At 48.3% G+C, this 25,726-nt stretch overlaps 7 protein-coding genes across 7 annotated transcripts; 3 read left to right on the top strand and 4 right to left on the bottom strand.

The window, feature by feature from the left end:
• Positions 1-706: 706 nt before the first annotated feature.
• On the bottom strand, positions 707-6,731 carry F4812DRAFT_296726 (uncharacterized protein). The gene is made up of 2 exons (XM_047931193.1): positions 6,344-6,731; positions 707-6,241 (listed from the first exon to the last, which is right to left on the bottom strand). The coding sequence occupies exons 1-2, from the start codon at positions 6,396-6,398 to the stop codon at positions 891-893; spliced, it is 5,406 nt and encodes a 1,801-aa protein (XP_047791947.1). The 5' UTR covers positions 6,399-6,731; the 3' UTR covers positions 707-890.
• A 382-nt stretch (positions 6,732-7,113) lies between these two features.
• On the top strand, positions 7,114-7,651 carry F4812DRAFT_457031 (uncharacterized protein; the record flags this gene model as incomplete). Its single annotated transcript, XM_047937097.1, has 2 exons — positions 7,114-7,120; positions 7,407-7,651. 2 exons carry the CDS (start codon positions 7,114-7,116, stop codon positions 7,649-7,651), a joined length of 252 nt encoding a protein of 83 aa, XP_047791946.1.
• A 4,799-nt stretch (positions 7,652-12,450) lies between these two features.
• On the bottom strand, positions 12,451-15,113 carry F4812DRAFT_419769 (glutamyl-tRNA synthetase). Its single transcript, XM_047933380.1, has 2 exons — positions 14,543-15,113; positions 12,451-14,446 (listed from the first exon to the last, which is right to left on the bottom strand). The coding sequence occupies exons 1-2, from the start codon at positions 14,929-14,931 to the stop codon at positions 12,946-12,948; spliced, it is 1,890 nt and encodes a 629-aa protein (XP_047791945.1). The 5' UTR covers positions 14,932-15,113; the 3' UTR covers positions 12,451-12,945.
• Positions 15,114-15,205: 92 nt separating this feature from the next.
• F4812DRAFT_296493 (ribosomal protein L1) lies at positions 15,206-16,450 on the top strand. Its single transcript, XM_047931192.1, has 2 exons — positions 15,206-15,627; positions 15,712-16,450. Exons 1-2 carry the CDS (start codon positions 15,365-15,367, stop codon positions 16,379-16,381), a joined length of 933 nt encoding a protein of 310 aa, XP_047791944.1. The 5' UTR covers positions 15,206-15,364; the 3' UTR covers positions 16,382-16,450.
• On the bottom strand, positions 16,450-17,693 carry F4812DRAFT_296489 (oligomeric golgi complex component, COG2-domain-containing protein). Its single transcript, XM_047931191.1, has one exon. It carries the CDS (start codon positions 17,386-17,388, stop codon positions 16,519-16,521), a length of 870 nt encoding a protein of 289 aa, XP_047791943.1. The 5' UTR covers positions 17,389-17,693; the 3' UTR covers positions 16,450-16,518.
• Positions 17,694-19,166: 1,473 nt separating this feature from the next.
• On the top strand, positions 19,167-20,930 carry F4812DRAFT_457027 (uncharacterized protein; the record flags this gene model as incomplete). The annotated part of the gene is made up of 1 exon (XM_047937096.1): positions 19,167-20,930. The coding sequence occupies one exon, from the start codon at positions 19,167-19,169 to the stop codon at positions 20,928-20,930; it is 1,764 nt and encodes a 587-aa protein (XP_047791942.1).
• An 867-nt stretch (positions 20,931-21,797) lies between these two features.
• On the bottom strand, positions 21,798-22,506 carry F4812DRAFT_296422 (uncharacterized protein). The gene is made up of 2 exons (XM_047931190.1): positions 22,282-22,506; positions 21,798-22,221 (listed from the first exon to the last, which is right to left on the bottom strand). The coding sequence occupies exons 1-2, from the start codon at positions 22,313-22,315 to the stop codon at positions 21,965-21,967; spliced, it is 291 nt and encodes a 96-aa protein (XP_047791941.1). The 5' UTR covers positions 22,316-22,506; the 3' UTR covers positions 21,798-21,964.
• Positions 22,507-25,726: the final 3,220 nt, after the last annotated feature.

The following is a 25,726-nucleotide window of genomic DNA, read 5'->3' as shown; positions in this document are numbered from 1 at the left end:
CAAGAATGCCTCATTCTCCAGTCAAACACTCAGACGCAGAAGCCTCACTTCAAGAAAGAACGATAAATTTGTCAAAATTGGGTTTCTTTCTTTTTATTGAGCTCTCAAGATAAAATAAAAATTCCTATCTGTTTGGTATATCCACCTCATCCGCAGTAGCGGTTCATCTATATATGGTATGTAAGTAAATAATAGTAAGTAAATAAAACAAGGCGGCAGAGTATCAGTTAGCAGTAGATAGTGATCAAGTAAAAGTAAAGATCTGGGTATAGTTTCCCGTTCGCAATATCATCATCGTCGTCATCATCCTATCCCGTCCTACCCGACAACACAGGCCAAAAAAATCAATTTGAATAATGCAACGCTTACACGAGTATGAAAATAGTAAGTAGTCCTGGTACAGCCCGCCGATTTTCCAATTCGGGTGAAGACCGTAAGAATAATTCTCAAGCCAGCAAAACAAGGTATAAAGTATGTGTGCGTGTGCGTATGCGTATGCGTGCGTGCATGTATGTATGTCATGTCATGTCATAATCCCGGTTCCAGCAAATCCCATTTCGTTACGTCCTATTCTTTTTGACCCTCGTATCCCTAAGCCCAACGTTATATGATTTAGAGGCCAGATAGACCATGGTTGGGTATCGATTTTGAAACATTCAACAGGCAAGAAAAGCCACGCCGAGGATGCAAATAAGAAAAATGAAAATGAAAGTCGTAGGTTACCCAACTGACAAAAGGAAATTGTGTGTTGAACATGTGCATCTGCATCGCGCTCTCGGTAGCATAGGCCATCGTCAAATATGCTGGACAAATAACTCCGCGAGGGCAAACAGATAGAAAACGTAAGACAGGTAAGTTGCAGCAGTAGCAAACGTCAGCGTAGCAATCATTCAGAGCCCCATCATCTCGTTCTGACCAAGGAACGTTCTGGCCAACTCGTCTCCGCCACGTTCGGCCTCCTTCATCCAGTGGATGGCGACGCACATCAGAGTCGGGTCGCTCCTAATGTCACCGTCCATGGTCGTGTCCTGCATTCCTGAAGAGGACGGACCAGCCGTGCCCAGGTTGCTTCGGCTCCGATCAGCAGAATGACGGGCGCTGCTCCCGGGTCGCGGTCCGAACTTCTCCATGACGGCTTGCTTAAATACGTCTCGCGGCTTCGACAAAGGCAACGTACTCCTCTCGACAAGCTCGGGGTTGCTGAGGTTAAATAGGCCCAGCTCCCGCTGCGCTGTGGCATTGCCCTCCTTGGCCGCGATCGTCCACATCTTCGCCGCATCGCGGAGAGAGTGGATAGGCGGCTGGCGCATCATCTCCGGCGCATCGTCGCCGCCGCCGGGACGCTTCCTCGACGGCGTGTAATAGTTTAGGATCTCATCCGCAACCTCGACCATCGTCGTGATGGTGTCTTCTTTGAGCGAGAGCGCCACCACGACGATATCCCAGAAGGCCTTGTTTCGATCCATGTCTAACGTGGATGGGGATACAAAAGAATTAATGAATTGTAGATCGCGGAACAGCGTCTTGGGCCGTATACCCGCGTCTTTGAATAGAGACCGAAGTACTCGTGCGATAGCGTCAGTGTTAGTTGCTTCCTTTACCGAGACGATAGAGCGAGCATCAGCATTCTTGGAAGACCGAGTTTGGCTAGGAAACATGTGCGACTGGAACGGTTGGGAACGTCCTCTGGTATTATCGCCGCCTCCTGTCTCGTTCGCGTCTGACTTTCCCGGTACGCTGCTGTCATCGTCGACGGACGCGGTCTGGTGTCTTGCAGCCCACCGAGACCTGCGCGAACCGCTAGACAACGAAGCAGATATGAGCCGCTCCAACTCGAGGAGTGCGTTGAGTTTGGTATAGGGGTTTGGATGGACGGCGAACATCCCCAACAGCCTCTTGTAGGCTTTCGTGTAGGGGAATTCCGGAGTTTCCTTCTTCTTCGAAGACCTAGCACGACTTGAAACTGTATCGCTCGTGGCAGAGCTGTCGTTACTCCTCCCGGATGTGCTTTCAGGTCTGTCCGAGCCTAGGTCACCCCTCGAAGCCTCTCCCGCCTGTCTGAGGTTACCAAAACTCTTCCTCTTCTCTATCACCCTCTGCTTAGCGGAACTCTTGCTGGTACGCTCCCGCTTTACCGAAGGCCTTCGCGCTCTTCGCTCCTCGGCATCTCGGCGCTCGATACATTCTTGTCCCAGGCTTCCAAACCAACCGTCAGTTTCGGAACCGGACGCGAACACGAGGTTACCAAGCTCGGAAAGTAGCAGACTAGTAAGGGTCTGGCGAAGTTCTGCCAGAAAACGTTGTTTGCCTTCTGAGAGGCGGCGGAAATGAACTGTCTCGTTCGATGATACGGATGCACCAGACCGCGAAGCCGAATGATGAGACGGTAGCGGTTGGTGATTCGGTTGAGAAAACGTGCTAGAAAGATTTGTGACGCTAGTCGTAGGCGACTGCGCACGAGAGGTTGCCGAGCTGACAGTAGATATGGTGGACTGGAAAGGAGACCAGTATGTGGATGCCGAATCAATAGCGTGAATAGGAGATGAGGCTCCAAAGTAGTCATGCGAATCGAAGGTATCAGACATCGCTGTGCTGGCCCTAGAGAAACTGTATCGACGGTGGGAGTCGATGGAGATCTGGCTTGTGTTATATGCGGATATACCTCTGAGATCTCGTGCGATGGAAGCGGGACGGCGTGTGGGGGATGCGTATCGCCTTTCGTGGTCGCTGCTAATGACACTGGCTGCATCATCACCCCATACGCTGCTTTCTTTATCCCGACCGATGCGAGGGCCTTCGAACGCTCTACGATCCCGAGAGTACAGTTCGCTAGACCAAAGCACAGGTCCATCCACGATATTATCACCAACCAGCTTCGATACGCAGCTGTCCACTTCACAACAGAATCGGTGTATACGCTCCTCACCTTGACACATGTTCTGGATGCCGAGCTGCTCTAACCACTTGCTGGTTATCTCGGCTTGGGCATCGCTAAGCTTGTTAGGGCCTCCCTGCTCCTCGCCAGCTGCTAAAATATCCAACATCTGCGATTCGTTCCGATATATATAAGCGGCAGCAGGACCTCGGGCCAGCTGGGCCCGATTGCGTTGGAAGGAGCCCCATTTCCGTGGCACACCCATTATCTTCAGCGCGCTGCAGATATTGCGGGTTTGCTCGTAGGGAGCCGAGTTATGAACATCCGTCACATACCACATCTTATCTCTGAGCGCCTTCAAGCGCTTCATCATGGTCTCGATTAGGCCTTCGTGCCTCTCTTGGCTCTGCTTCAGCCAGACTAGCCAGGCATCATACTCTTCGATCGCGGAAGCAGACCGGCGGATGGAATCACGAGGACCTCGGGAAAATATATTGAGCAGAGTTGCAAACCCATTCTTACGTAGAGAGGGTGATGTCAGAGCATTGAGCTGCTGCAGTGTCTTCCAATATAGATGCGCAGACACGAAGTCTGATTGGATACGCGATTGGGAAGAGGCGGCGGAGAGCATGGTGATCAACACAGACGACGAACCAGCCTCGTCCGCTATCTCTTTTTCTTCGGAAGCATGAGAAGACTCTTCCGCAGCCTGCTTCGCTTTCTGTTCTTCTTCATACTTACTGCGGAAAGGGTTACGGCTTCCCATCGTCGTCCCTGGTGTAATAATTTTATTCTTGGACCGATACTTCTTAAGCCCCGAAGCTCGGTTACTAAATGTTGTCTTTCCGTGGTCTTCTAGACCTTGAGGAATCTCGAAATCCTCAACAAGTTTCAAAACAGAGTCTCGCAGCTGATGGTAGTCTTTGTCAAGCTCGGGTTTCTCATCCGGCTCGTCGTCCTCTGTGTCACTCGTGGTAGAAGAATTCTCCTCTTCTGCCTCATCATCAGGGTCGTACGTCATCTGTAAAGAAAGGCTATTTCCATCAGCGGAAATAAACACCACTGCCCAGCGCTCGGCACATGGATGACATGAGCCCGACGTCGCCTCCGGGCCTAGAATCTGAATCATCTCATGCATTGCCAATCGAAGACGGGATCCATCTTCTTCGTAGTTGTTAGCATGCTTCTGCCTTGCCCCGTCAGACATAGGTGGCGAACGTCTTTGGGGAGTCCCGGCTACCTGATCTTCGAGTAGAGGATCGCCCGAAGTGGTTCCATCACTAAAAACGGACGAAGCACTCATACTGAGGACGGATGCCGTCTCAAAGTTACTCCTGGACGTGGCGATGGATATCGGCTGCGAGATAGCAGAGAAGCCAGATATCGATGGCGCGCCAGACCGGATGCTACTTGAATGAGCAGACTGGGGCCTACGCTCCGGGAATAGAGCATTGGCAAGAGTAACAAGGTCAGCTGGGCTAATCACCAAATAAGGATGGACTTCAGCAGTCTCCCTCAGGGAAGTAATGGACCTAGCGGGGAGCAATCTACCAGTCCTCCTCCCCGACGGCTTAAAACGAGCCAGTATGTTCTCAACGTGGCCTTTGATCTTGCGGGGAGTCGACGCGGGCTTCGAGGCACTACTGTTGGCAAGCATCTCCACGACGTAATGCTGGGCAAGGGTGGCAACCTGCTTGAGAATCTTCTGGCGGCCGTATTCCGTGATATGATACTCGGTCATCATTCCGTAACTCTCCGGGTGGATAACAACGGCAAGCAACCAACTGGAAAAGAGCCACTTGTATACAAACCATCTACGCGTGGTATCAACGAGGCCGCGCGTAGTATCCTTCATCTCCAATCGGCGAAGGATCTCATTTCCAAGTTCAATCACACCTTCCGGAATACCAGTGGCATCCTCGTCATCGATAATAGCGAAAAGATCGTTGACGGCACGATCGTAGAACTCCTCGGCAGCAATGCTATCCTTGGTAGTCCAATCGGAGAGGTTAAACCTCGTTCCATTCTGGTCCTCCGCTCGGTCGAGCAAGAACGCGCCATCCTCAAGTATCTTCATCAAGTACCATTCCATGTTGGCACGTCCAGACCAATCACGCATAGCAGACCAAGCATTGAGGATCGAGATCAGGACCGGCTCGCTGGTAGATCTAGTGGAGATCAGACGAGCAAAGGCGGTAGCCCAGACTCCCGTCCTCCGTTTGTCCTCGGCGCTGTCTGGGCCGGCCGAGTTAGCGAAGCAAGTATAGATAAGGGCAGATAAGGGATCATGGCGCTGGAAGGAAAGGAGCCGCTCGACAGCATTGGGACCCTGTACCGTCTGTCTACTAGGACCGCTTGAAAGCCCGCGACCACCGGCGGAACGGCCGTGGTACGGCAAGACGGACTCTATGGGCTCCAATCCCTGATGGAAAGTGGTAAGAGCTTGGAGCTCCGTGGTGTTCAAAGCGCACAGCCGAGTGGCTAGGTAATCCGGGTTTGTCCGAATCTGAGTAAGAAAATTTAAAAAGGCTTCCCTGGCAGAAGCGGAAATATCATTAAAAAAGGGGGCGACGGAGCTACCGGGACCAATGCTTCCCGTCGTGCTCGGCGGGGGCACGAGCGTCTCGACAGACGCTACTCCGGACGATTGCAAAGACTCCATCTCGGGCTCCAAAAGAGCATAGCGACGGGTGGCGTCACAGCTATTCCGAACATCATGGATAGCACCGTACAGGTTAGCAAATGCCCTCTTGTCATCGTTTCGGAAGCTGTCCGCTAGGTTGCGCAGCGAGGTCTCTCCGCACCGGGTCAGGCGCGCCGAGAGGGCAGTGGAAATCAGACTTCTTTGAAGACGAATACGAGTATTGGCACACTTGCGCTCTTGGTACTTGGAAAGGCGGACCAAATGGGCGAGTTCTTCGAGGGTGGTGCCTTCATTCTCGACGGTCAGATGGGGGTTCGAATATAAGGATACGTCAGCCAGGAGCGTTCGCGGGAGGGGCCCCGAATCTTCTTGGTCTTTCAAGATGGGCTGTAACGGGCTAGACGGGGCGGGCGGGCTAGAGGCCGGAGACGGAGGCGGAGGCGGCTTCGGTGGGCCTACGGCTTGGTCTATTACCGGCTTCTTAGGCGCACTCGCGCCGGCACCGGGATTGGCGCTGGACTGCTGCTTCGAAGTCGCATCGCGAGGCGTCTCGTCGGTACCAACTTTACGAACAGACCCCGAGGATTCCCTCCGGCGGTGTCCGCTACCGGGCCTACCAGGGCTTCGCGATCGAAATCGCCGCGGGCGCGATACTTCGGCTCTCGTCTCGGGGGAAGGGGTCGGGGAACGTGATGGCGGACTAGTGGCAGAAGGGGACACGGCTGTGTAACGGCAAGGCGACAAGTCAGCAAGCTGGAATCAAGAAATCGGATATATCGATACCGGGCACTTCTCTTTAGTGCTCCTCTCCTGACTGGACTCACGTGGGGAAGAATGTATGCACACGGGCGACGACAGGGATCGCTGCATGGAAATCATATTGGGCGCATGCGATGATATTCAACGAGCGCGCGCCTTTCACCCCAGCACGACCAACAGCACCCCTTCAGACAGAGAGCTGCTAGGTAGCCACGGTGGATGCGATTGCTCGATCGGTAATTCGACTTTGATAGAGGTCCTTTTTCAGATTATGTCATCTAGACATGAAGCTGAAGTAGTAGTAGTAGTATGTATGCTTTGCGACCTTAGCTTCGACAAAAGTAGAATGGCGGGCTGCGTGTGATTCTGCGTGTGCGTATAACGCGGGTAGGTCAGGGTAGACCAGAAAAGATAAGGACGGGTAACTGGGGGGTTGAGGTAGGGTAGAAGTTAGGTTAGGTAGGGCGGAGTTGGGCTTCAAATAAGTAAGAGAATATAATTAGAATATGGGATAGAGCTTCGGAGGAGGGGGGGGCCAACTGAGGGACTGATGGACTGGTGGACTATCGATAGGTAGCAAGTCAGATCCGAGTCGCGCAGTCGGTTGGGTGATCGCGGATCAACAACATAAGGCCGAAAGACAAGTTGGAAATTATATTATTGGGTAGCGCGAGTGTGAGTTGTTGTATAAGCAGGAATATGCTCTCTGTTTCTCTCTCTCTTCTCGGTAGATATTGGGTAAATAATAATGACCTCAGCTCATGCTAACCGTCAAATCACAGTATTAATCTTGATTAGTACGTGAGTTGTCAGGTCTGGTTCGTCGGTTCGCTTGATGAAAGGTAGGTTAAGTTAAGCAAATCGTTCGTTTGCGCTTCGACGGCTCCGGCAACCCGGTATATAGTATATAGACGGTATAGGGAAGGTAGATTTTAGATATATATATTTAAGGAAGTATATAAGTATACGGCGGTGTTGTTCCCGCAGGATCGGGAGGGGATATGAAGTAGATGATAAAAAAAAGAGTAAGCAAGTAAAGTTAGGTAGTAAGTAATAGTAGGTAGGTAGCAGTAGCAGGGAAGTGGAAGAGAGGGGAAAAAGCAATAACAGCATTAACAGCATTAACAGCATTAACAGCAGCAGCAGCAGCAGCAGCAGCAGCAGGTGCAGCGCAGTGCAGCAAAGCGCAGCAAGTGCAAGCTCAATTGCAGAAGCCGCGCATCAGAGACAAGATGATGTGTCTTGCCGACTCGCCTTCATTCGACCATCTCTACCCTAGAAACCTTGTCCAGCTGTTCGAAGGCACTACCCAGTTATACCCAGTTACACAACAGCATTTAGCTGTCGCACTGTCGTTGGCCGACGTGGGGTAAATCAATGAGACCGCTTAACACCGCTTGAGACCACCGATTAAGACGGTCTGTTCTGTTAGTCCTCAGTTTATTAAGTCGGTATCCACATATTTACTTTTCTTCTTCATCTTTTATTATTTTTATTGTTCTTTTCGAATGTGGTGGCTATTAGCTGGCGTACTAACTTAGTTGGCAATTTGGGATTAACTGACATAGGGAATTAATTAGCTGGCAAAAGTTGCAAGTTGTCACCTGTTGCCACAATAGGTATATTGTATTGTATCGTACCTAAACATAGGTAGGTACCTAACCTTACTATGTAGGTACCTCTTAGCGCAGGTAATTTAGGTCTACGGGATATGTACCTGGTAAAATCAGCAACCTAAAACCAGGTCCGCTATCGTGGCGTGTAAGCGTTCCCAGCTTTTACAAGTGCCGCAGAGTCCGTGCCAACCCTTCCTTACGGTCTTAAGGTACATGTAATGTACTGGACCTTTACGAATCGTACCGTACCTGCGTACCTACTTTAGGGTCATTTAGGGCCGTCTAAGGCCCTCTCCACACGGAGCCACCCCTTCTTCTTCTTCCCCTCCGAAGCCTTCTCTACCTACTTTGTATCTTCCACCGCCAACCCCCCCCCCCCCCCCCCCCAAAAAATTTGCTGCAATGCTGCAAATACTGCAAAAAAGCTGGATTGAGATGGACAGATGGATCACCCCGAAGGTTTGCCAAACAATCTGTATGGATCTACGCTTTTAATGGACCAATTACTGACCCCCATCAAAATCTCGTCCCTCATTTTTGGCGGGTGTGTACAACACACAAGGCGACCAGAATGATGACGATGCACATATGCACACCCCGTCACGGAGGCAAGGTCGAAAGCCTGTAACTGGCCAGCCCGATATAGCCTGGAAATAGTCATCCTCCTTACTTTTAGCTTGTTGCTCCTGATGGTTCTCTGGTGTTTCCTCGTAAATAGCCATCTGGTCTCTCTCCCTCCTCCCCCCTCCCCCCTGGTCATACTATAACACAGCTCGAAGTCGAGTCCTTCTTTGCCCCGCGGCTACACACCGAAAATAGCTCGAACACAGTATGACGAAATGACAAAGACAGTCTATCAAATGTCTCTGCCTCGTCTACGTTTTCAAGATGATCTGTCTAAGATATTCCTTCCAAGTTGTTGTCCTGTCCTTCCTCGGCTCTTCACATTTGACAGCAACGCGCAAACAGCGCAAAAAAAGGGGGGCCGCAGTCCACGACCCAAACAAGTATTGACAAGCAATGGAAAGCTGAACAAGAAAGGATAGTTACCAGTACCTCTCTAGATGTTCTCCCCATTCCCCCTCTGTCAGGTATCATCGATAGCATCATCCAAACAAGACATGCTTCACATTACGAGATGCAACAGCTAGAAAGCCAGATATTCGTAAATTCTCCGATATTGTCTTGTCGTCCGCTCCGGATATGTCTTTCAGTGGTATAAAAAAAAAAAAAAAAAAAAAAAAAAAGACGGCTCCCGGCTGGATGAAAGAACGATGAGCTGGCCCTGCATACTGCATTGCTAGGGCTTCTTTCGCTTCTTCGCTTGTTCGCCTTCCATGCCTCATCAATTTCTTTTTTCCCATCTTACCCGAATCGTCACTTCGCCCTGGCGGCTGGCGATCCAAGGCTACATCGCCCGAGACGGCGGTCAACGTTGCAGATCCCATCGTAGCCTTTTGGAATATCTCCCGCCCGACAGTTCGCTAATAGATGATACATAGTAAATAAATTAAAACGTACGTTTGATAAACCTACTAACTTACACCAGTAACTTACAGCCGTCCCCACGAATGAGCACTTGGACAAAAAAAAATTAGAACCCTTGGAGACCTTCCTGCTCATCCAATCCCAATCGTCCACGCGCGTGCCATGCAGACCGACTCCTGCCAACGCATCCAAACATCCAATTGACTCCTGGGGTGTATCCACATATTCCATTTAACGCGTCCACCCGCTCTTCCTAATTTTTCTTTCTTTTTTTTTCTCTTTTTTTCCTCGCCCCCGACCAATCACCTCCGGTCTATCTTCTTAAGCACCGGGAAACGGTTGGCTGGCGTTACTGATAGTCCGTTTACGGCCTGCTCGTGGTCTCTCAACCCATTGGATACCCGGCTGCAATGCATGATGACCAGCGGCTGATTAAAATAAAAAAATAAAATAAAATAAAATAAACCTCGATATCGGGCAACCATGGACAGGGTTTCGGGCAGAGTCGTGTCCAAGGTTTCCTAATGCGGCCCAACTAAATCCCACCCGCATTCTTTTTCTGGATGGAAAACCATGCGATGCTAATATGCTCAGCTATCCGATTCCCCCATTCAGCCTTGTACAGATCTCGTCGATGCACGTCAGTTACACCGTCCCCGGCGTCCAGTGGAGCCTCATAGATACATAGTAGTAAAGAACGCGTTCGTCTGAAGTTCGAAACTCTCTATTATAAGAGATTTCATATGCATACCTCCTATACATGCCTACGTAACAGCCAACCGTTATTCGAGAAAAATAGTTTATACTGCCTATTTTGGTAATGACTTCTTCTATCCATACGCATTGGTAGAGAGCATGCTGGAACGTCGCGTCGTAGTACAGACGTCTTTCTCGATAAGCAAGAAGCTGATCAAGAAGCTGCTGCATTCCGATTACGGTGCTACGCCAATAAGAAGAGATGGTTCAAGTTATTGAGAACAGTCATATCTGCATAGCACTGAGGTCGCTCTCTCTTTCAGCGGCCTGAGTATGCGTGTTCCGAAACAGTTCCGGTGTATAAATATGAATGGAAAAGAAGCAAGAGCAGCAGCAACATTCCGGCAGGCTACAGAGTGGGACTAGACGCATAAGTAAGAGTTCATCACTCACTTTTGAGTCATCTCACAGATCGTTCCCAGGGTTATAGATTCGGGAAGATCCACAGGGCGGCAATCAACACGAGATTCCAAGGCTCAACCGGCCGAGCCATTTTTACGATCCACGAACGATATACTCGGTACGCCCTATATCCGAAAGGAGGATTCAAGCGTTCGTCATGATGCATGGTTTGACCTGCGTCTACTGGCTGCCCGAGGTCTACAAGACATATTGGGCATGGCATGGCCATCGAAAGTCTATACGGTTTAGTCTACAGCAGGTAAGAGTAGATTAGAACCGTATAAAACCCAAACTCTCCAGTCTCCAGTATAACAACATAGCCATGTGCATACCCCGTACTAGAGCCCCTGACATATAATCCACTTCGACCACACGACCACACGACCACACGACCACACGTATGTCGTTATTCACCCATTAGTATAGCTATGGAGCCCAACTACTTACCTACCTCAGACTACCTATCTAGCGAACTAGGCCCTTTCCTATCCTACGGCATCGTTTGGCCTAGGCTGACCAGTTTGTGAAACCGAGCTCCTATAGAACATGTGGCTAACCGCTGTCGGTGTGGAGCTGCATCACGCCTAAGAGGGTTGAAGTATAGTAAAGGCATTAACGATGGGTTCAACCCAATGCTAGATGTGTTGCGCATACACTTTTTACGTCAGGTACCCTCCAGGCTCTAGGCTCTAGTAGACAGAACCTTGCAGTAGGGCGGGAGTAGCCATCTACAATAAGCTATTAGTAATGCGAGAATCACGGTCAGTATTCGCCGGGGTCCATGACACGTTGTAATATTGCCTTGTTTGAGACCGGCGTCTGTTCCAGCTTCCATCTATACTATAAGAGGACAAACGCGCAAAAGCAAGGGCACTAGGTAGCAACCGTCCTATCAGAGGTGCACCGGGATTACGAACTGCCTCACCTTCAACGGGTGGATATCTCTTCTTTGTTTGATCTTTTGAACAGCCTCAAAAAACGGAACCTTGGGACCGTCCCAAAAGGAAAGTCTCGAGCAGATCCACTAAAAAGTCGGAGAGCAGAGATCACCTTGGATCTAGATGGTCGCCCTAGATATTCCGTTGTCCGGATAGCCTCGCCCAGCATGGCCCTGCCCGTCCTGCCCATCGGGATCGCGTCGTGGCACTGCAGACATATACCACGTAATATCGACGTATATAGGTAAGCAACGACGGCTTACTACAACCTCGTTTTCGGTACAGAAGCTTGATTCATTCAGACGTATTAGGATAGCTCCCACTTCTCCTGGCCTGAACGGCGTCGCGGAGACCAAAGAGCGCGTAAATTGGGTCTGGACATACATACATATGCAGCCGCATAGTCACCGAAAACACTTTAATAATGGGTAGGACGTAATGATTCTGGGTAAACATAATATCACGTAAATACCTACCTAATCACGTAAACTTTCGAATATGCACACGCCCATAGTAACGAGAGCTAAGGGGGTGTATTCAGCCCGTCTATAGAGTTACTCTGCCTATCACGGTTCTAGGCCATAGCTATCCCAAAGTAGAACGTAAGGCTACATAATGAGTGAGGCTTACCTGTATGAGAATGACACGGTCTATGGACTTGATCCCTTCGTACTTCCTCTTGGGGATAGGTATCTGTGGTTTCGTGTAAGTCTAAATACCTCTTCGTGTGTGTTGATATGTATCAGCAATACGAATATGGCTATGGCCAATGTGAACAACTACTTCAGGTGTTATATCGTGAGCTATTTTATCATCGTGATAGCTACATTCAACCTTAAACTTTGGTCCTGCCTGATACATCTATCTACCTACCTCCAAGGTATACATGTGTATATACCTAAGGTTAGAAACTTCAACACGAAGGGCTATATTTAATATCATAACAGACTATGTTGATACACTCACTATCCACCGAACCTGACTTTGACCCTGTAGCTTTGGGTTTTCGTATTTTGACATTTTAATCATTACAATTATTGTCCTGTGAGCCTGAAATCACGAACTTAAGCCAATAGCCACGTTAGAGTCGAGTCTATCAAGCTGTTTCGTATAAGCAAATCAATCGCTCTTCTCATTCGTCACCTCTTAGCTCGATCTTATGGCATCGGACGAATGATATAGCATACCCGAACATCACTATACTAGGTATTTGGAACGGGATCATCTACAATAGCACCTATTTTACAACTCATTCTAAGTACTGGTTTGATGCTGCTACCATACGGAAGACTACCATGGATGAATTGCTCGGCGATTGTTCTACGCTGTCCTCTCTGAAGGATTCACGTTTTCGGCCCCAGCATCGCGTAAAACAGCACATGATCTTCGTAGCCCGACAGCAATCTCTATCACCATTGAGCCTTTTTTATTATTATTCGAGTCCTCCGAACTACACGTTTTGCCTGTCTATTTGTTCTTTCCGGTCGGGATGCAGAACAGAACAACCTTCTTATCCCCATTCTCGTCGTACGCCTTGTCTACGCGATAGTACCCTCTCCGCTCCAACTGGATAATATCATCCTGCTTAAGCTTAGCGACACCCTCGTCGCAGAATGCGTCTTCCTTAGTCGCCGTTACGGGGTTTAGGAACTGCTCTAGGTCGTCATCCTCCTCGAGCTTGTCCTTGGTAATCAAATAGTCAAAGTCCCAGAGCTCCGCATCGATAAGCTTCTGCCCCTGCGTCGAGAGCCACGTAACCTTCTTCTCGGTAGAACGAACATCTCCCTTGAGGTTCAACTCGCACGTAATGCTTGTAATTGGGTCACCGCTGGCAATAGCTCTGACGACCGCGTTGCCCCATTGCATTAGAGTAATCTCTTCGCCGTCTTTGAATGACTTGGCATCTTCCTGGTCCAGGATCAGTTCTTTGCTAAAAGCTACCTTCTTAGTCCCGACGGCGGGGTTCTTAGGGTGGAGTGGCTTGTCTTCGGTACGTGGCTCGGCAGGGGCTTCATCTCCCATGATAGCGACTTTGACGTGGTCCTTCTTTAGAATGGCGGTGTGTCGTGGCGCAACCGGGTCAATCTCCTTTTTGTTCGTAGCCCAGAAGCTAGCCCAGTCCATGGACACGACATTCCTGGACGGACCCTGCTTCAAAATAAAATCGCGGAGCGCGGCGATGGTCATGCCTCGTCTGCGAATACCCCGGATGGTCGGCATTCGCGGGTCATCCCAGCCCCAGACTCGGCCGGTGTCAACCAGCTTAGCGAGCTTGCGCTTGGACAAGAAGGTCCGGATGAAATTCATACGAGCGAAATCCCACATGTACACCTGGCGTAGCTTAAGCGTGTCGATGAACCATTGGAACTGAGGGTTTCTGTCCGTGTATTCGGTGGACCTGAGCGCGTGCGTGACACCTTCCAAGCTGTCGACCACAGGGCATGCGAGATCGTAGGTAGGGTACATCTTCCATTTGGTGCCGGTGCGGTGATGCGGATCGTTGGGATTGCACCTGTAGATGACGGGGTCGCGCATAGCCTTGTTCGGGTTGTCGACCGAGATCTTTGCGCGAATACAATTCTTCAACCCTTCCTCCGTACCATTCTTCATCTCTTCAAATATGGCCAAGTTCTCCTCAACCGTTCTGTCTCGTCGCTTGGATGCGATACCCTTTCCTCGCTCGTCGCGCATGGTCTCTACGTCCGTGTCATCAGCATATGCGTTACCGCTCTTGATGAGGGAGAGGCAGGTTTCGTAAAGGTGGTCGAAGTAGTCCGAGGTATACGTGACGACATCCGGCTTGATTCCCATGAGAGCAAGATCCTCGATGATGGCATCCTGGTACTCCTCCTTCTCTTTGCTCGGGTTCGTATCGTCTAATCTCAGACGTAGCTTGCCATCGTAAGCTTGGTGCGCAAAGTAATCGCTGAGTAGCGCGGCTTTGGCGTGTCCAATGTGAAGGTATCCCCTGCGTTCCAATTAGAAATCTGCCAAGCCATTGCTTCGTATATGCTATATAAATAAGGAATAGGGAATAAGGAATAAGGAACAAGGAATTTCTTACGATGGCTCGGGAAGGAATCGAGTGACGACTCCCTTATCTGTCTCCTGTAGTGCTAAGTTATAGCTAGCACCAGCTCGACTAGCCGCCTGGACCTTGGCCTTTCGTGCCGAGTCTGCAGCTTTGACTTCGGCTTGGATCTCGGGATGGACTTGTTCGACATAGGTGAACCATCGGTGGAGGTTTGGGTAGGATCCCTTCCGGACGAAGGATACAGCGACGCGATTTCCCTTGATGGCAAGCCAGATCTTAGTGTCTAGTTCGCTTAGAGTGTATCCGGCAAGGTAAGTCCTCAAGGTGAGATGCTTTTCAAGTCGGATAAGGTGAGGCTCAATAGACTTGAAGTCTCCTCCAAGAGAGGTCGATACGGCAACGAGTTCGTCTGCCTTCATTTTGGCGGCTACTGTAACTACTCGAAGCTAAATCTGACCTTGGAGATTTAGGGGTAAAATAGTAAGTTTGCGTATAAGTGAGTCCCAGTCTCCGACTCGGCTGTTTTGAGTCAACAAGCAGACGACAGATTTTGGCGGGGTCACCCCACCGAGAGCACCTCTATAAAAAAAAGCTGATAGAGGGGTAAATTGACTGATTAACTGATTAGATAGCTGCATATCTCTATAGGTAGGTACATATAGTATTATCAAGTACGATAAGAAATTAAAATGTGGCTAGTGATAGTCCCCACTTCAATGTTCAACATGGCTGAAAAGTACCCCATACATGTACCTAATCCTTGTCCTTATGTAAATTTGTTTCTTCATATCGATCTCCAAAGCTTCATATCACTACGGTCTGACGACTGTCGGCAACCACGGAAACGTCACCATGGCTTCCACAAGTCAGTGCATTGCTTCGCTGGCGAGGCTAAGCCTCTCTACATCTATAAGGCCTATGAATGCGACCATCCCTAGGTTCCTGGTTCCGTCCATAGTTCAGACGAGATGCAAAAGCGCAGGCACAGCGGCCATGAGGGCGCGCGAGAAAGAAAAGGAAAAGTTGAAGAGGGCCAAAAAGCAGCAGCGATTCAAAGAATACAAATATGCCACACCTAGCAAAGAGGAGAGGGTTTCGCTATGCGATGCTATGAGGTGAGATATTCCTTGAGTCCATAACTCGAGTCTCTAACAACTCCCATTCCTCTATTCTTGTACTTGAACTTACAGGAACTCTAGATATCTACGAGCCGCCGAAGTTGGTCGACCGCCATCGTCTGTTACATACGAACTCTCCTTAAAAATAAGAACGCCCAAGAGCAGTCCCGTGCTTCGAAATCGGATACGATTGCCTTACCCCGTTAAAAACGACACGCAGATCGCGGTCATTTGTAAGGAAGGCAGTGGCGCGATGCACGATGCCCGCGCCGGTGGTGCTGTCGCTTTCGGAGAAGAATCCCTATTCGAACTCATCAAGGCGAATCCGAACAAGCTACCGTTTAACCGTCTGATCTGCCACGTCGATTCGGAACCAGCCCTTAAAAAGGCCAACCTAGGTCGTATACTAGGTCCCAAGGGTCTTATGCCCAGCATTAAGACCAACACCATCACCAGGAGTGTGAAGACCCTGATGCACGAGATGGTCGGCGCCGAGAACTACAGAGAAAGGGTCGGCGCGATTCGCATGCCCATCGGGAACATCCAATTCACACCTAATATGCTCTCCGCGAACGTCAAGGCGCTTGTGACAGCGGTAAAAGAACAAATCTCGAATATGGAAGATAGGGTCAAGAAGGATCTAGTTGAGGTCGTTCTGACATCCACCAACGGGCCGGGTTTCAGCTTAAGCGGAGCTATCAACTCTACCGACGAGAAGATCCAGCCAGCACACCTAAGCACAGCCATGTAGATATTTATACTATACCCCTTAAGGCAGGACAGTGCATAACATAATTGTACCATATGCTTCGTAAAAGTTATATCTTCGGGGGTATCTTGCTAGAAATATGCTTATAAATAATAGTGAAAATGCGTCCTGCTCGCTCATTAAGCGCTCTTCAATACCTTTACAGCTTCTAGTTGGGCATCTAATCGAGAATAGATGCCCATTAACTTTAGTAGCTTGGCCTGTCCTCTAGTACCTGCCTTCGTGGCTTCCTTCAACGCCGTACCAAGGTCTAATAAGATGGTGTTTCTACATCTCGTTAACCTCTCCTCCGCTTTTCGTACAAATGGCGTATCCCTTCCAATGTCGTTGGCTAACTCGTCCACTACTGTATACTCGTTTGCTAACCGAGTCAGTTTTGCGGTACTGTTTCCCACTGCTCCCTCCAATTCGTTCTCATCGTTTCCATCATCCTCGTCGCTATCATCGCTATCTGGCCCTGTACTTCCCACCGCTAGTCGACCCTCGAGTACGGATAACCTCTCATCTAACTCTAGCATTTTTCTTCCGGTTTCGATTTCACTTCTTACGCCGGATAGATCTCGATTTAAGCTCGCAACTTCGGTTCCCCTTTCTCTTACTCGGCCCTTGATCTCTTCAACCGCTCGCCGAAATCCCAATAGCGCCACACGGACATCCTCGACCTTCTCTTCACCGCCCTTAAGCTCGTCACCTAAGCTCAAGAAACTCGTGTAGTTCGCATTGACTAGTTCCAGCAGCTCGGTACTAATAGCGGCGCTCCGCTCCCTCAGGTCGGATCGCAGGTCTTCTAGGGTTTGGTGGCGGTTCGCGAGGGAGGAGAGGTATTCCGCCGGGTCGAAGTCGGGGGCTAGGAAATCTGAGCGAGGAAGCGCAGTAGGGAAGGGGAGCGGAGCGTCGTCTTCGTTGTCTGAGGACTCGGACGACGACACCAAGGCGAAGCTGCGAGAGCTCACCGGTCTTGCTGGTGACGGTGCTGCGAGATGGGACATGTCGTCTCGAAGTCTAGAGGGAGATGATCAAAAATGGTGGATGTCGTTAGGATAAACTGCCTAGGTAGGTTTTGTATAATAAGACATTCGAGATGATTAGATTTTAGGTCTGATTGTGGTGAAGATATATTCCGGGTTTTAGGTTCGGTCTGTGTTCAGAACGTTGGTAATTTATTCCCGTCTATCGACCAGTTGCATTGCGTATCAGCCTTATGACGATGCAAGTAATTAGATTATCACGAGCACATTTCGTAAGGATAGCTCTCGTTGATGTGCAGGTCGCGTCGGGGTCAAGGTGTGGTTGAAGTACCTAGGTACATGCTGAATTGGCTTTAAGGGCATTCATTGGGACCTCATTATGTGGGGTAAAGTTAAGAGTTGAGGATGCGCTAAAGGCCAATTCACCGAGTTCACCTTTAAAGGTTTACATAATTAAGTGGAACTTGCCGAATTCTCCGGTACCGGCCTGGCTGGGCGCAGATTTCTCCCGGTCGCACCCGAACGTCACCAATTTCCATCTCACCAATTTTTGATGTTTTAAAAGGTACGGTACTATTTTACGCCATACATAAACTTTTAATCGAATAGTTGGTCGCAACAACGAGAGGAGTTAAGAGGGGATAAGAGGAGGTGCAATTAAATGTGATAAGGAAAAGGACAGGATTATATGCAAACATCTATCTCCGGCTTGGAACGAGTTCGGAATCCGAGCAACCATTAGTGGGAGTGGTGGAAGTGGATCGACACTCTTTTTTTTTTTTTTTTTTTTTTTTTTTTTGTAACAGGCTGCCGAGCCTATCCTATCCTATCCTAGCCTTTCCTCCCCATGTGACGTTGTTGGCTCGGATTAAAACAAGTGGACTGTGGGCTCCAGGCTACAGGCTACAGGGCCCTGGCATAATCTTATCAATCTGATCAGTGACCATTGATCTCGAACCATCAACAACCAGTCTACCACAAGTCGTCAGTCGAGCCCCGTCCTCTTCCCACCCAAACAAACATAAGTGAACCTTACCTTATTTTTCTCTCTAGGTCAGATCAATCAATATTGAGAGATCGTCTGCATGAACCCCAACATCTCTTGCAACACCCCCGTTGCCGATTGAGAACAAAGACATCTGTTTGTTGACTTGACTTGTAATAAGGGGATAATAAATCCTACTTTAATCCCGTCTCTCAATCAACGAATTGACTGATCAAAAATCTGTCAAACGGTCATCCCGTCTGTCTCATTTTTTCATTCGTTAGTCACACCTATCTCACACCAACGTGGAGAACTCAATCCTGCTCATTTTCTTTTATTTTCCAAATTCTTTTTCCTATACCAAGTACAACAGATACTTGGCCAAACCACCTTTAAGCACAATCAATTAGGCCCTAACTCGGAGACCCTGAGGGTAGCTCGGCCCGCTCACTCGCATTCAGTCACTAGGTACATCACTGCCTATAACCCCCCCGAAGTTTGCTTGATTCGTGGGAGGGGGACCCTCTTAATTGATTTTCTTTCTTCCCTTGAATTGACGAAGTTAGATAACCTACCAGACACACCAAAAGAATACAGCCTATAGCTAAAGGCCAAGGAGAGATATATCGACCGTCATAAAGTAACCTTCTCTAATAGGTATACCTACCTACCTCTATTTACCAGCTCTGATACCATCAATCTGCACCCTTGCGGAGTCAATCCCACAGAAAATCCTAGAGCTCAACGCGTGTAGCACAGCAAATAGGATCGACTAAATGGTTTTCCCGTTTCTCTGCTCCAGAATCGGAATAACATGGCGACCTCTGCTGCTACCATGTCTCCCGCTTATCTCAACGGCCACTCCAAACTTCAACCAACCAAACTCTCTATAACCCCTATCTCAGCTGCATCTTCCCCCGCCTCAGCTGCCTCACCCATTTCGAGCGTGTCTACGCCTACTTCAACCCATCAGCTTGCCATCAAACCTGCAACCGCAATTGCAGCCGTAGCTTCGCAAGCCACCGTAATGGCTTCGAAGGCCTCAATCACCAGCAAGGAATGGGTAGTTCCTCCGAGGCCCAAACCTGGTCGGAAACCTGCCACGGATACACCACCAACTAAACGTAAGGCTCAGAACCGCGCCGCCCAGCGTGCATTTCGAGAGCGGAGGGCTGCTCGTGTTGGCGAATTAGAGGAACAGCTAGAAGAGCAGAAGGAAGAATACGAGCGAAATCAGCAACAGCTTACCGAGCAGGTACATGACCTAGATGCCGAAGTGAAAGCCCTACGAAATAAATGCGTAGTCTTGGAGGATTTACTAGAGAAGGAACGTAGAGAGCGCATCAAAGCGACAAGCGAACTTGAGGAGTTGCGACAACGATGGAGAAGAGAAGAGGCGTCTTCAAGACCCGGAAGTTTTGCCACGCAGCGCGGAACGCTACCAAACCCACTAAGCTTTTCATCCCAGCATCCAACGCCACGAGGAAGTCTCACTAGCAACGCACCAGATCACCGTAATTCGGCCACAGCCTTTTCTATCTCGCAAATCATCTCCCCTCCCGACTCATCGGGTTCGTCGGGCGCCCCGCGGGAATCGTCAACTGATCCGACAGGTTGTGGCAATTGTGAAATCAACGGACCATGCGCCTGTGCGGAAGAAGTTCTTGCTGACACGACTATCGGATGCAGCAAATGCAGCATCGGTTCCAAATGCGAATGCCTCGAAGCTATGGTGAAGGATATGGCTCCGAATTCGGAAACTGAGCTTAAGCGGAAGAAATCTTCCCTGTCCCTCATGGCTCCCGAAGAGAAGAGGCAGAAGATACCCGAGCCATACCCCCACGAAGTCGATTTTACTACTGCCTTTGCTAAGAAGAAGGATCCTGTTCCAGAGCCGATTTTGTACCAACCCCCTACTCAGCCGACCATGCCGCCGCGAGACTCTTGCGGCTTCTGCGAACAAGGCACCTATTGTATGTGTGCCGAGGCTGCCGCATCGCAGACACTCCCTGCAGCATCTCAACAAGTTCAGACACCACCTCCTTCCGAAAATGACGTCGGCCCTCATCCGATAGAAATCACATCAACCGGCGCCGTCAAATTACCAGGTATCAATTCCTTGAATCGCGCTCCGATACCGGCAGGCCGTCCTTCGGGTGGCTGTGGTCCCAAAGGCCCAGGTTCTTGTGCTCAGTGTCTAAGAGACCCTAAGTCTGGCCTCTTCTGCCGTAGCCTCGCCGCGAACTTTGCCCGCAACTCAGGCGCACCCAGCAGAGGGTGCTGCGGCGGATCCGGCGGATCCGGATGCTGCAAATCTACCGAAGCATCAGCATCAGCATCAGCATCATCCGCCGAACCATCGACCAGTGTTAGCCTTTCATGCGCAGATGCGTACAAGACGCTGTCTAGCCACCGAAACTTCGACAAGGCTGCTGACGAGATTGGCACTTGGTTGCCTAGACTTAAGGCTACTCCGCTACCAGCGAATACGGCAGGTAGAGCACCCATCGAGGTCCAGGTAGCCAGCATTATGGGTGTGCTGAGAGAGTTTGACGTCCGATTCGGAAGGGAAGCTTGATCGGTTTAAATAGATTCGGGGTTACTGGGAGGTCTGACTACTCTCTGGGTATTTATTTAAAAGAGGGTATATAATGAGACATGGCGTCAACGAACCATTACATCCTACGGTGTTGATAGGAGGAAGGGATGTTGAAAAGAGTTTCGGTCATGCATAAGGAGTGATTAATATTGCATATTTTGCGGCGGTCACGTATTCACGTAATCGATAAACGGAGGTTAGATTTCGATCTATCACGATGGTTCACTGTTAGAAGCAATCCCAACGGCAGCATCGAGATGCACCAAGGGGTGTTGTGATACATGTACAGTTTAAATAAAAGTTAAGGCGTTGATGTCGGATTAGTTTTACACACCACTCGTATGGCATTTTTTACGGGCGTGGTAAACGGAGTGGAATGTTCAGATTACAAGATGTTCCTAGATGGCTTCTTTGAAGGAGATACATTGTAGATGCTCCCGTGTATGTTACTTATGATCTCGATAGCTGCTGTCTTCTTTGAAGTTTTATCAGATCGGATTAACCATGTACGAATATCTTCTGGGCATACCTTGGTAGCCGAGGTAGCCGAAATCATATATAAAACTCGAGATAGCATGTTGGTATGGTTAAATAAATATTGGACCACAGGTACCGCATCTATCTCATTTGTTTCCTGGTCCCCCAGAGTTGACTGCGATGAGAACCGGATAAGAATTTAGAAAAGCGAGCTCGGCAGAATAAATACGTCCGTAATCATATTGATATATCCTATAGATGCGATACAATGCTCCCCATATAATATCAAAAAAGAAAGAAAAGAAAAGAAAAATAGATAACCAACCCTAGGTACCAAACAATAGATACCATCCTCTGATCATGTCCTATCATACCTCCTAAGGCATGTACGTCTCCCATACTTTGTATCTCCGCAGCGCTCCCTCCGAAGACGGCACTCCAGCCCTGGCAGTATGACGTTTCCCACCAACCTCGCCGAGTGGCTGATGTCTATTCCCGTTTGTCATTAGTGCCGACCAAAACTCAAGCCGCCCGGTTTAGTTCGTGCACCCGTCGTTAGGCGGCCGAGTCTGCCCGTTGTCTCCAAAGCCGCAGCCGGTCTTCCCAGCCTGGGTCTGCGCGCCGAGGCCGGAGCACAAGCCAAAGCTCTGGCCCGACACTCCCGCGCAGCACGTCGACGCGCAATCCGCCGAGCTCAGACACTGCCCGCCGATGAACTGGATGCCCTTTCCGTTGCCCACGTTCTTGTCGCCAGCTGGGTCGGGCTGGAGGGGTGCCGGGATGGCAGCGACAACTTGGGAGATTGTTAGCGGTGAGGTACGGGTTGGAGAGGTCTATGTTAATGCGAACTTACCGGAGAGAAGGGCGAAGAAGGCGATGCGAACCATTTTGTTTATTGTTTCGTTTTACGCTTTTGGTAGGTAATGGTAATGATAGTAGTGTAGGAAGTAACTGATGAAACTCGAACCGGCGTTTGCAAAGATAGATAGGATGATGAAGTGAATGAGTCAAGCTGTTTTTGTATGGAAGTCTGTGATCTTGATGCACTTGTTGTAGATCCCGAAGCGATCATTCGGATGTTTATATATTCAGACGAGAGCTGGTATTTCCATCCCCTCTCGAAAGTTTCTTGTCGTTTATCCCTGATGCCGGGTGGTCGAAAACGGCCACGAGGCTAAGTGCGGATGTTGATGTTTCCGTTAGGCCTGCGGCATCAGCCTCGGAAACACACCCCTTGTTTTGATACGTCGCACATCATCATTTGGCCGAATGGACGTTTATTCCCAAGATAGCCACCCTAGATACTGTCGGCAAATTCATGCTTCGCAGCGTTTGGTCGTTCGTATGTCCAATTGCGTTTGGAATAGCAACGCGTCCAAAATGTATTTTAAGACTGACATACATGCCTTACTTAGCCCCCGCAAAGTTTACCTACCTTACACAAACATCTAGAGAGGCTAGTTAACATATCCTATGCAAGTTTAAATATACTCAGATGCATATCCCTACTGAAAGTAAGTCTGCGTGTAGGTATCTGAGTTAAGTGCTAAGTTGCCGTATTTCTATCGCGCTGGCATTAACTAGTAAAACATCATAGCCCAGATCATCCCGGTGAAGAGATTAGCATATCATAGATTTTCCATGATAAAACTATCATAAGCATCTTGATCGTCGAGCTAGAAACACCCAAGGGACAATTCAGGGTTCAAATGTAAGGCTTCTCAGCTACCGATTATAACCTCTTCCTAGGGGGACTCGCTACATTAGATTCCGGTCTGCTTCCCTTGCGACAATTGTTATATGTGGGCTATGCGATCGTGGCTGCGTAGTAAATACCTATTCAAAAGTTCGGATGAAGGTCAGAAATCATGGGCATCATATTCAGCTGTCGCAACACTAATACAGCATGGTAATATGTTGTAACTGAAGTTTCGAGATTCGTCAAAGTTGAATGCAAGGGATAAGAGATCATCAAGGTCAACATAGAAGGACTGTTATTGACGATCATTTAGTCAACGGAAAAGTTATAAATAGATGGAAGCGGTTTATTGACGATTAAAAATAAGAAACTTTGTTGGTCTAGGGATTGTGTCACTTCGGTCGGGATCTGAAACTATTTTGGGGTTTCCGCATGGTCCCGGCTTAATAGACCAATCACGTCTCTCCAACAGCCCCTTTTCGGACGTTTACTGAACAGACGATGACTAATCATTCCTATTTCTTGTTGAAGGCAATAGGATAACTACTTAATATCAACTACACGTTCAATGGTTTAATCAAATTTGAAGGGATGGGACAGTTATGTTAATCATTGCAATAACAGGCTCTGATAGACTTGTCTGGATAATTTGGGTAGTAACATGTAGAAGACGGAACATTGCGTGAACATACATGAGTATTTTAAGATGATGGTCTTGATAAAGGTAAGAGTCCACAACACGTCCAAGACGGCATAGGACAAACAAGTAACTTTTGAATGTATGTTTAATTTTGTGCAATAAAAACCTTTGAGCTATTTTTATTTTATTAGGCAGTAGGTAAAATTGATAAGACGGCGTGTTATCAGCTAGAATCACCATGTTTGATAACATATAGACAAAATGGAAAGCACGGTATCATGTATCATGTATCGTGATATTATTTTATTATTTTATTTTAAGGCCTTAGGTACTTTCGTAGGAACTTAAGTAACAGGTAGTTACATGTATTGCACTTGGAAGGAAAGCGCCGTGCTGATTTTACTGATTTTACCTGCTTGAGGTAGGTACAGAACGGCGCAAAATACAATCAGTAATGCCAAACTGAGCTGCAAGGCAGCAAATCAACTCGCTAGAAAAAAAATAATAATAAAATATGATTGCACCAAATAATTATTTCGTTCTTTCCCATTAATATTTTTTTTTATTTCGTAGTTTCCTAAATTCGTCAGGATCAACCGTTAACTTAAAATCAGTACATCGCCTACCACAACGCCGCCAAATATAAATACATGGCCACGCCCCCCGACTTTCTTGTCATCCTAACCATTCGTTACCATTCATTACACCGAAGTACAACTTCAACTCCAACTTCAATAAGATATAACTATAAAATTACAATTAACTCATCATTATCAACACATACTTAGACTATCCTATTAACTATTATTATCAATTATTTCCACCACAATAACTATTATTATTACTAGTTACTTTCACCCAAGTAACTACTACTGTTACTAGTTACTTCCACCATAGTAACTATTATTATTACTGGTTACTTCCACCCAAGTAACTATTTCCTATTCGGTTTGCTCATCGCGCCTACTTTCCTCGGACGAGAGGACTCCGACAACATTGAAGCTATCTTGGCAGGTCAAGGTCAGGGTCAAGGCCAAGGTCACGGCCAAGTATAACTCAACAATACTTCAACTGCTCATGAGTTCGTCAAAAAAAAAGCAACGAACACCGACGATCAAACACCAATAAAGGATGAAAATGGCTTCGGTAGTCAGTGCGTTAGCTCATCAGCTCAGCCGAATCAATCGGAGCCTCTCGACGAGAGCTAACACCAAAGGCTGAGTAAGTTCTTATAAGTCTGATATCCTAAGTATTATTCATCTTCCGTCCTCTTGATACTGACTTTGAAAGTTTCACTGAAGGTCATAATATAATCCACTTCCACGACGCCTTACCTGGCAAGATCGCTCTAGGAACCACATACAAAACACTCGCCTTGTCCCACTTGTCTCACGCCTAACTTCAGCGCTGCCAATTGTGCTGCAGACGGAAATAAAAATCGACTATTAATCCATTCCAAGTACCTTATATTGCTTTCCTATCCAGAATAGACGACAGGATGCGCAATATCTTGGGAGGTGACTGAAACTTCACAAATATGTATCATAAAGAAATGTGATAGTGTCACTTAGATCTTCTGGTACGTGCTACAACTCCCACTATTATGAAAGATTCTAACCTATTTATAGCAGGGCCTTAGCACTCAGTACAAGCAAGGACTTGGTCAAACATTTCAAAGAATTTAGATCGACTTGCGATGGATTACTACTCACACCGTTCACATCAAACCTAAACGGGCCAATTGAGCAACGGATCTTTTGTCCACACGGAGAGTTACATTGTTTATAGAAGCAGTCTTTATTACCTTTATTACAAGATGGAAGCTAAAAGGGTCGGCGAGCTAGTGACAGCCCACAGTTTATAGATACCAGGGAGGTTTCGATACACGATACACTACACGATACACGGTAGTTACATGTTCTACACCATCTGCGGTGAACTGGAATTACACGAGGAATA

Source organism: Daldinia caldariorum, assembly GCF_022478825.1.
Source record: "Daldinia caldariorum strain CBS 122874 unplaced genomic scaffold F4812scaffold_4, whole genome shotgun sequence".
Classification (NCBI taxonomy): Eukaryota; Fungi; Ascomycota; class Sordariomycetes; order Xylariales; family Hypoxylaceae; genus Daldinia; species Daldinia caldariorum.
This window is presented reverse-complemented; position numbering and strand designations above follow the sequence as displayed.

Coding starts and splice junctions, on each gene's coding strand:
- F4812DRAFT_296726 (XM_047931193.1), bottom strand. CDS start 6,398: ATGATTTCCATGCAGCGATCCCTGTCGTCGCCCGTGTGCATACATTCT. Junction 6,242..6,343: donor GTGCATACATTCTTCCCCAC/GTGAGTCCAGTC, acceptor GCCGTTACACAG/CCGTGTCCCCTTCTGCCACT.
- F4812DRAFT_419769 (XM_047933380.1), bottom strand. CDS start 14,931: ATGAAGGCAGACGAACTCGTTGCCGTATCGACCTCTCTTGGAGGAGAC. Junction 14,447..14,542: donor CGATTCCTTCCCGAGCCATC/GTAAGAAATTCC, acceptor ATTGGAACGCAG/GGGATACCTTCACATTGGAC.
- F4812DRAFT_296493 (XM_047931192.1), top strand. CDS start 15,365: ATGGCTTCCACAAGTCAGTGCATTGCTTCGCTGGCGAGGCTAAGCCTC. Junction 15,628..15,711: donor TCGCTATGCGATGCTATGAG/GTGAGATATTCC, acceptor CAGGAACTCTAG/ATATCTACGAGCCGCCGAAG.
- F4812DRAFT_296489 (XM_047931191.1), bottom strand. CDS start 17,388: ATGTCCCATCTCGCAGCACCGTCACCAGCAAGACCGGTGAGCTCTCGC.
- F4812DRAFT_296422 (XM_047931190.1), bottom strand. CDS start 22,315: ATGGTTCGCATCGCCTTCTTCGCCCTTCTCTCCG. Junction 22,222..22,281: donor CTTCTTCGCCCTTCTCTCCG/GTAAGTTCGCAT, acceptor CAATCTCCCAAG/TTGTCGCTGCCATCCCGGCA.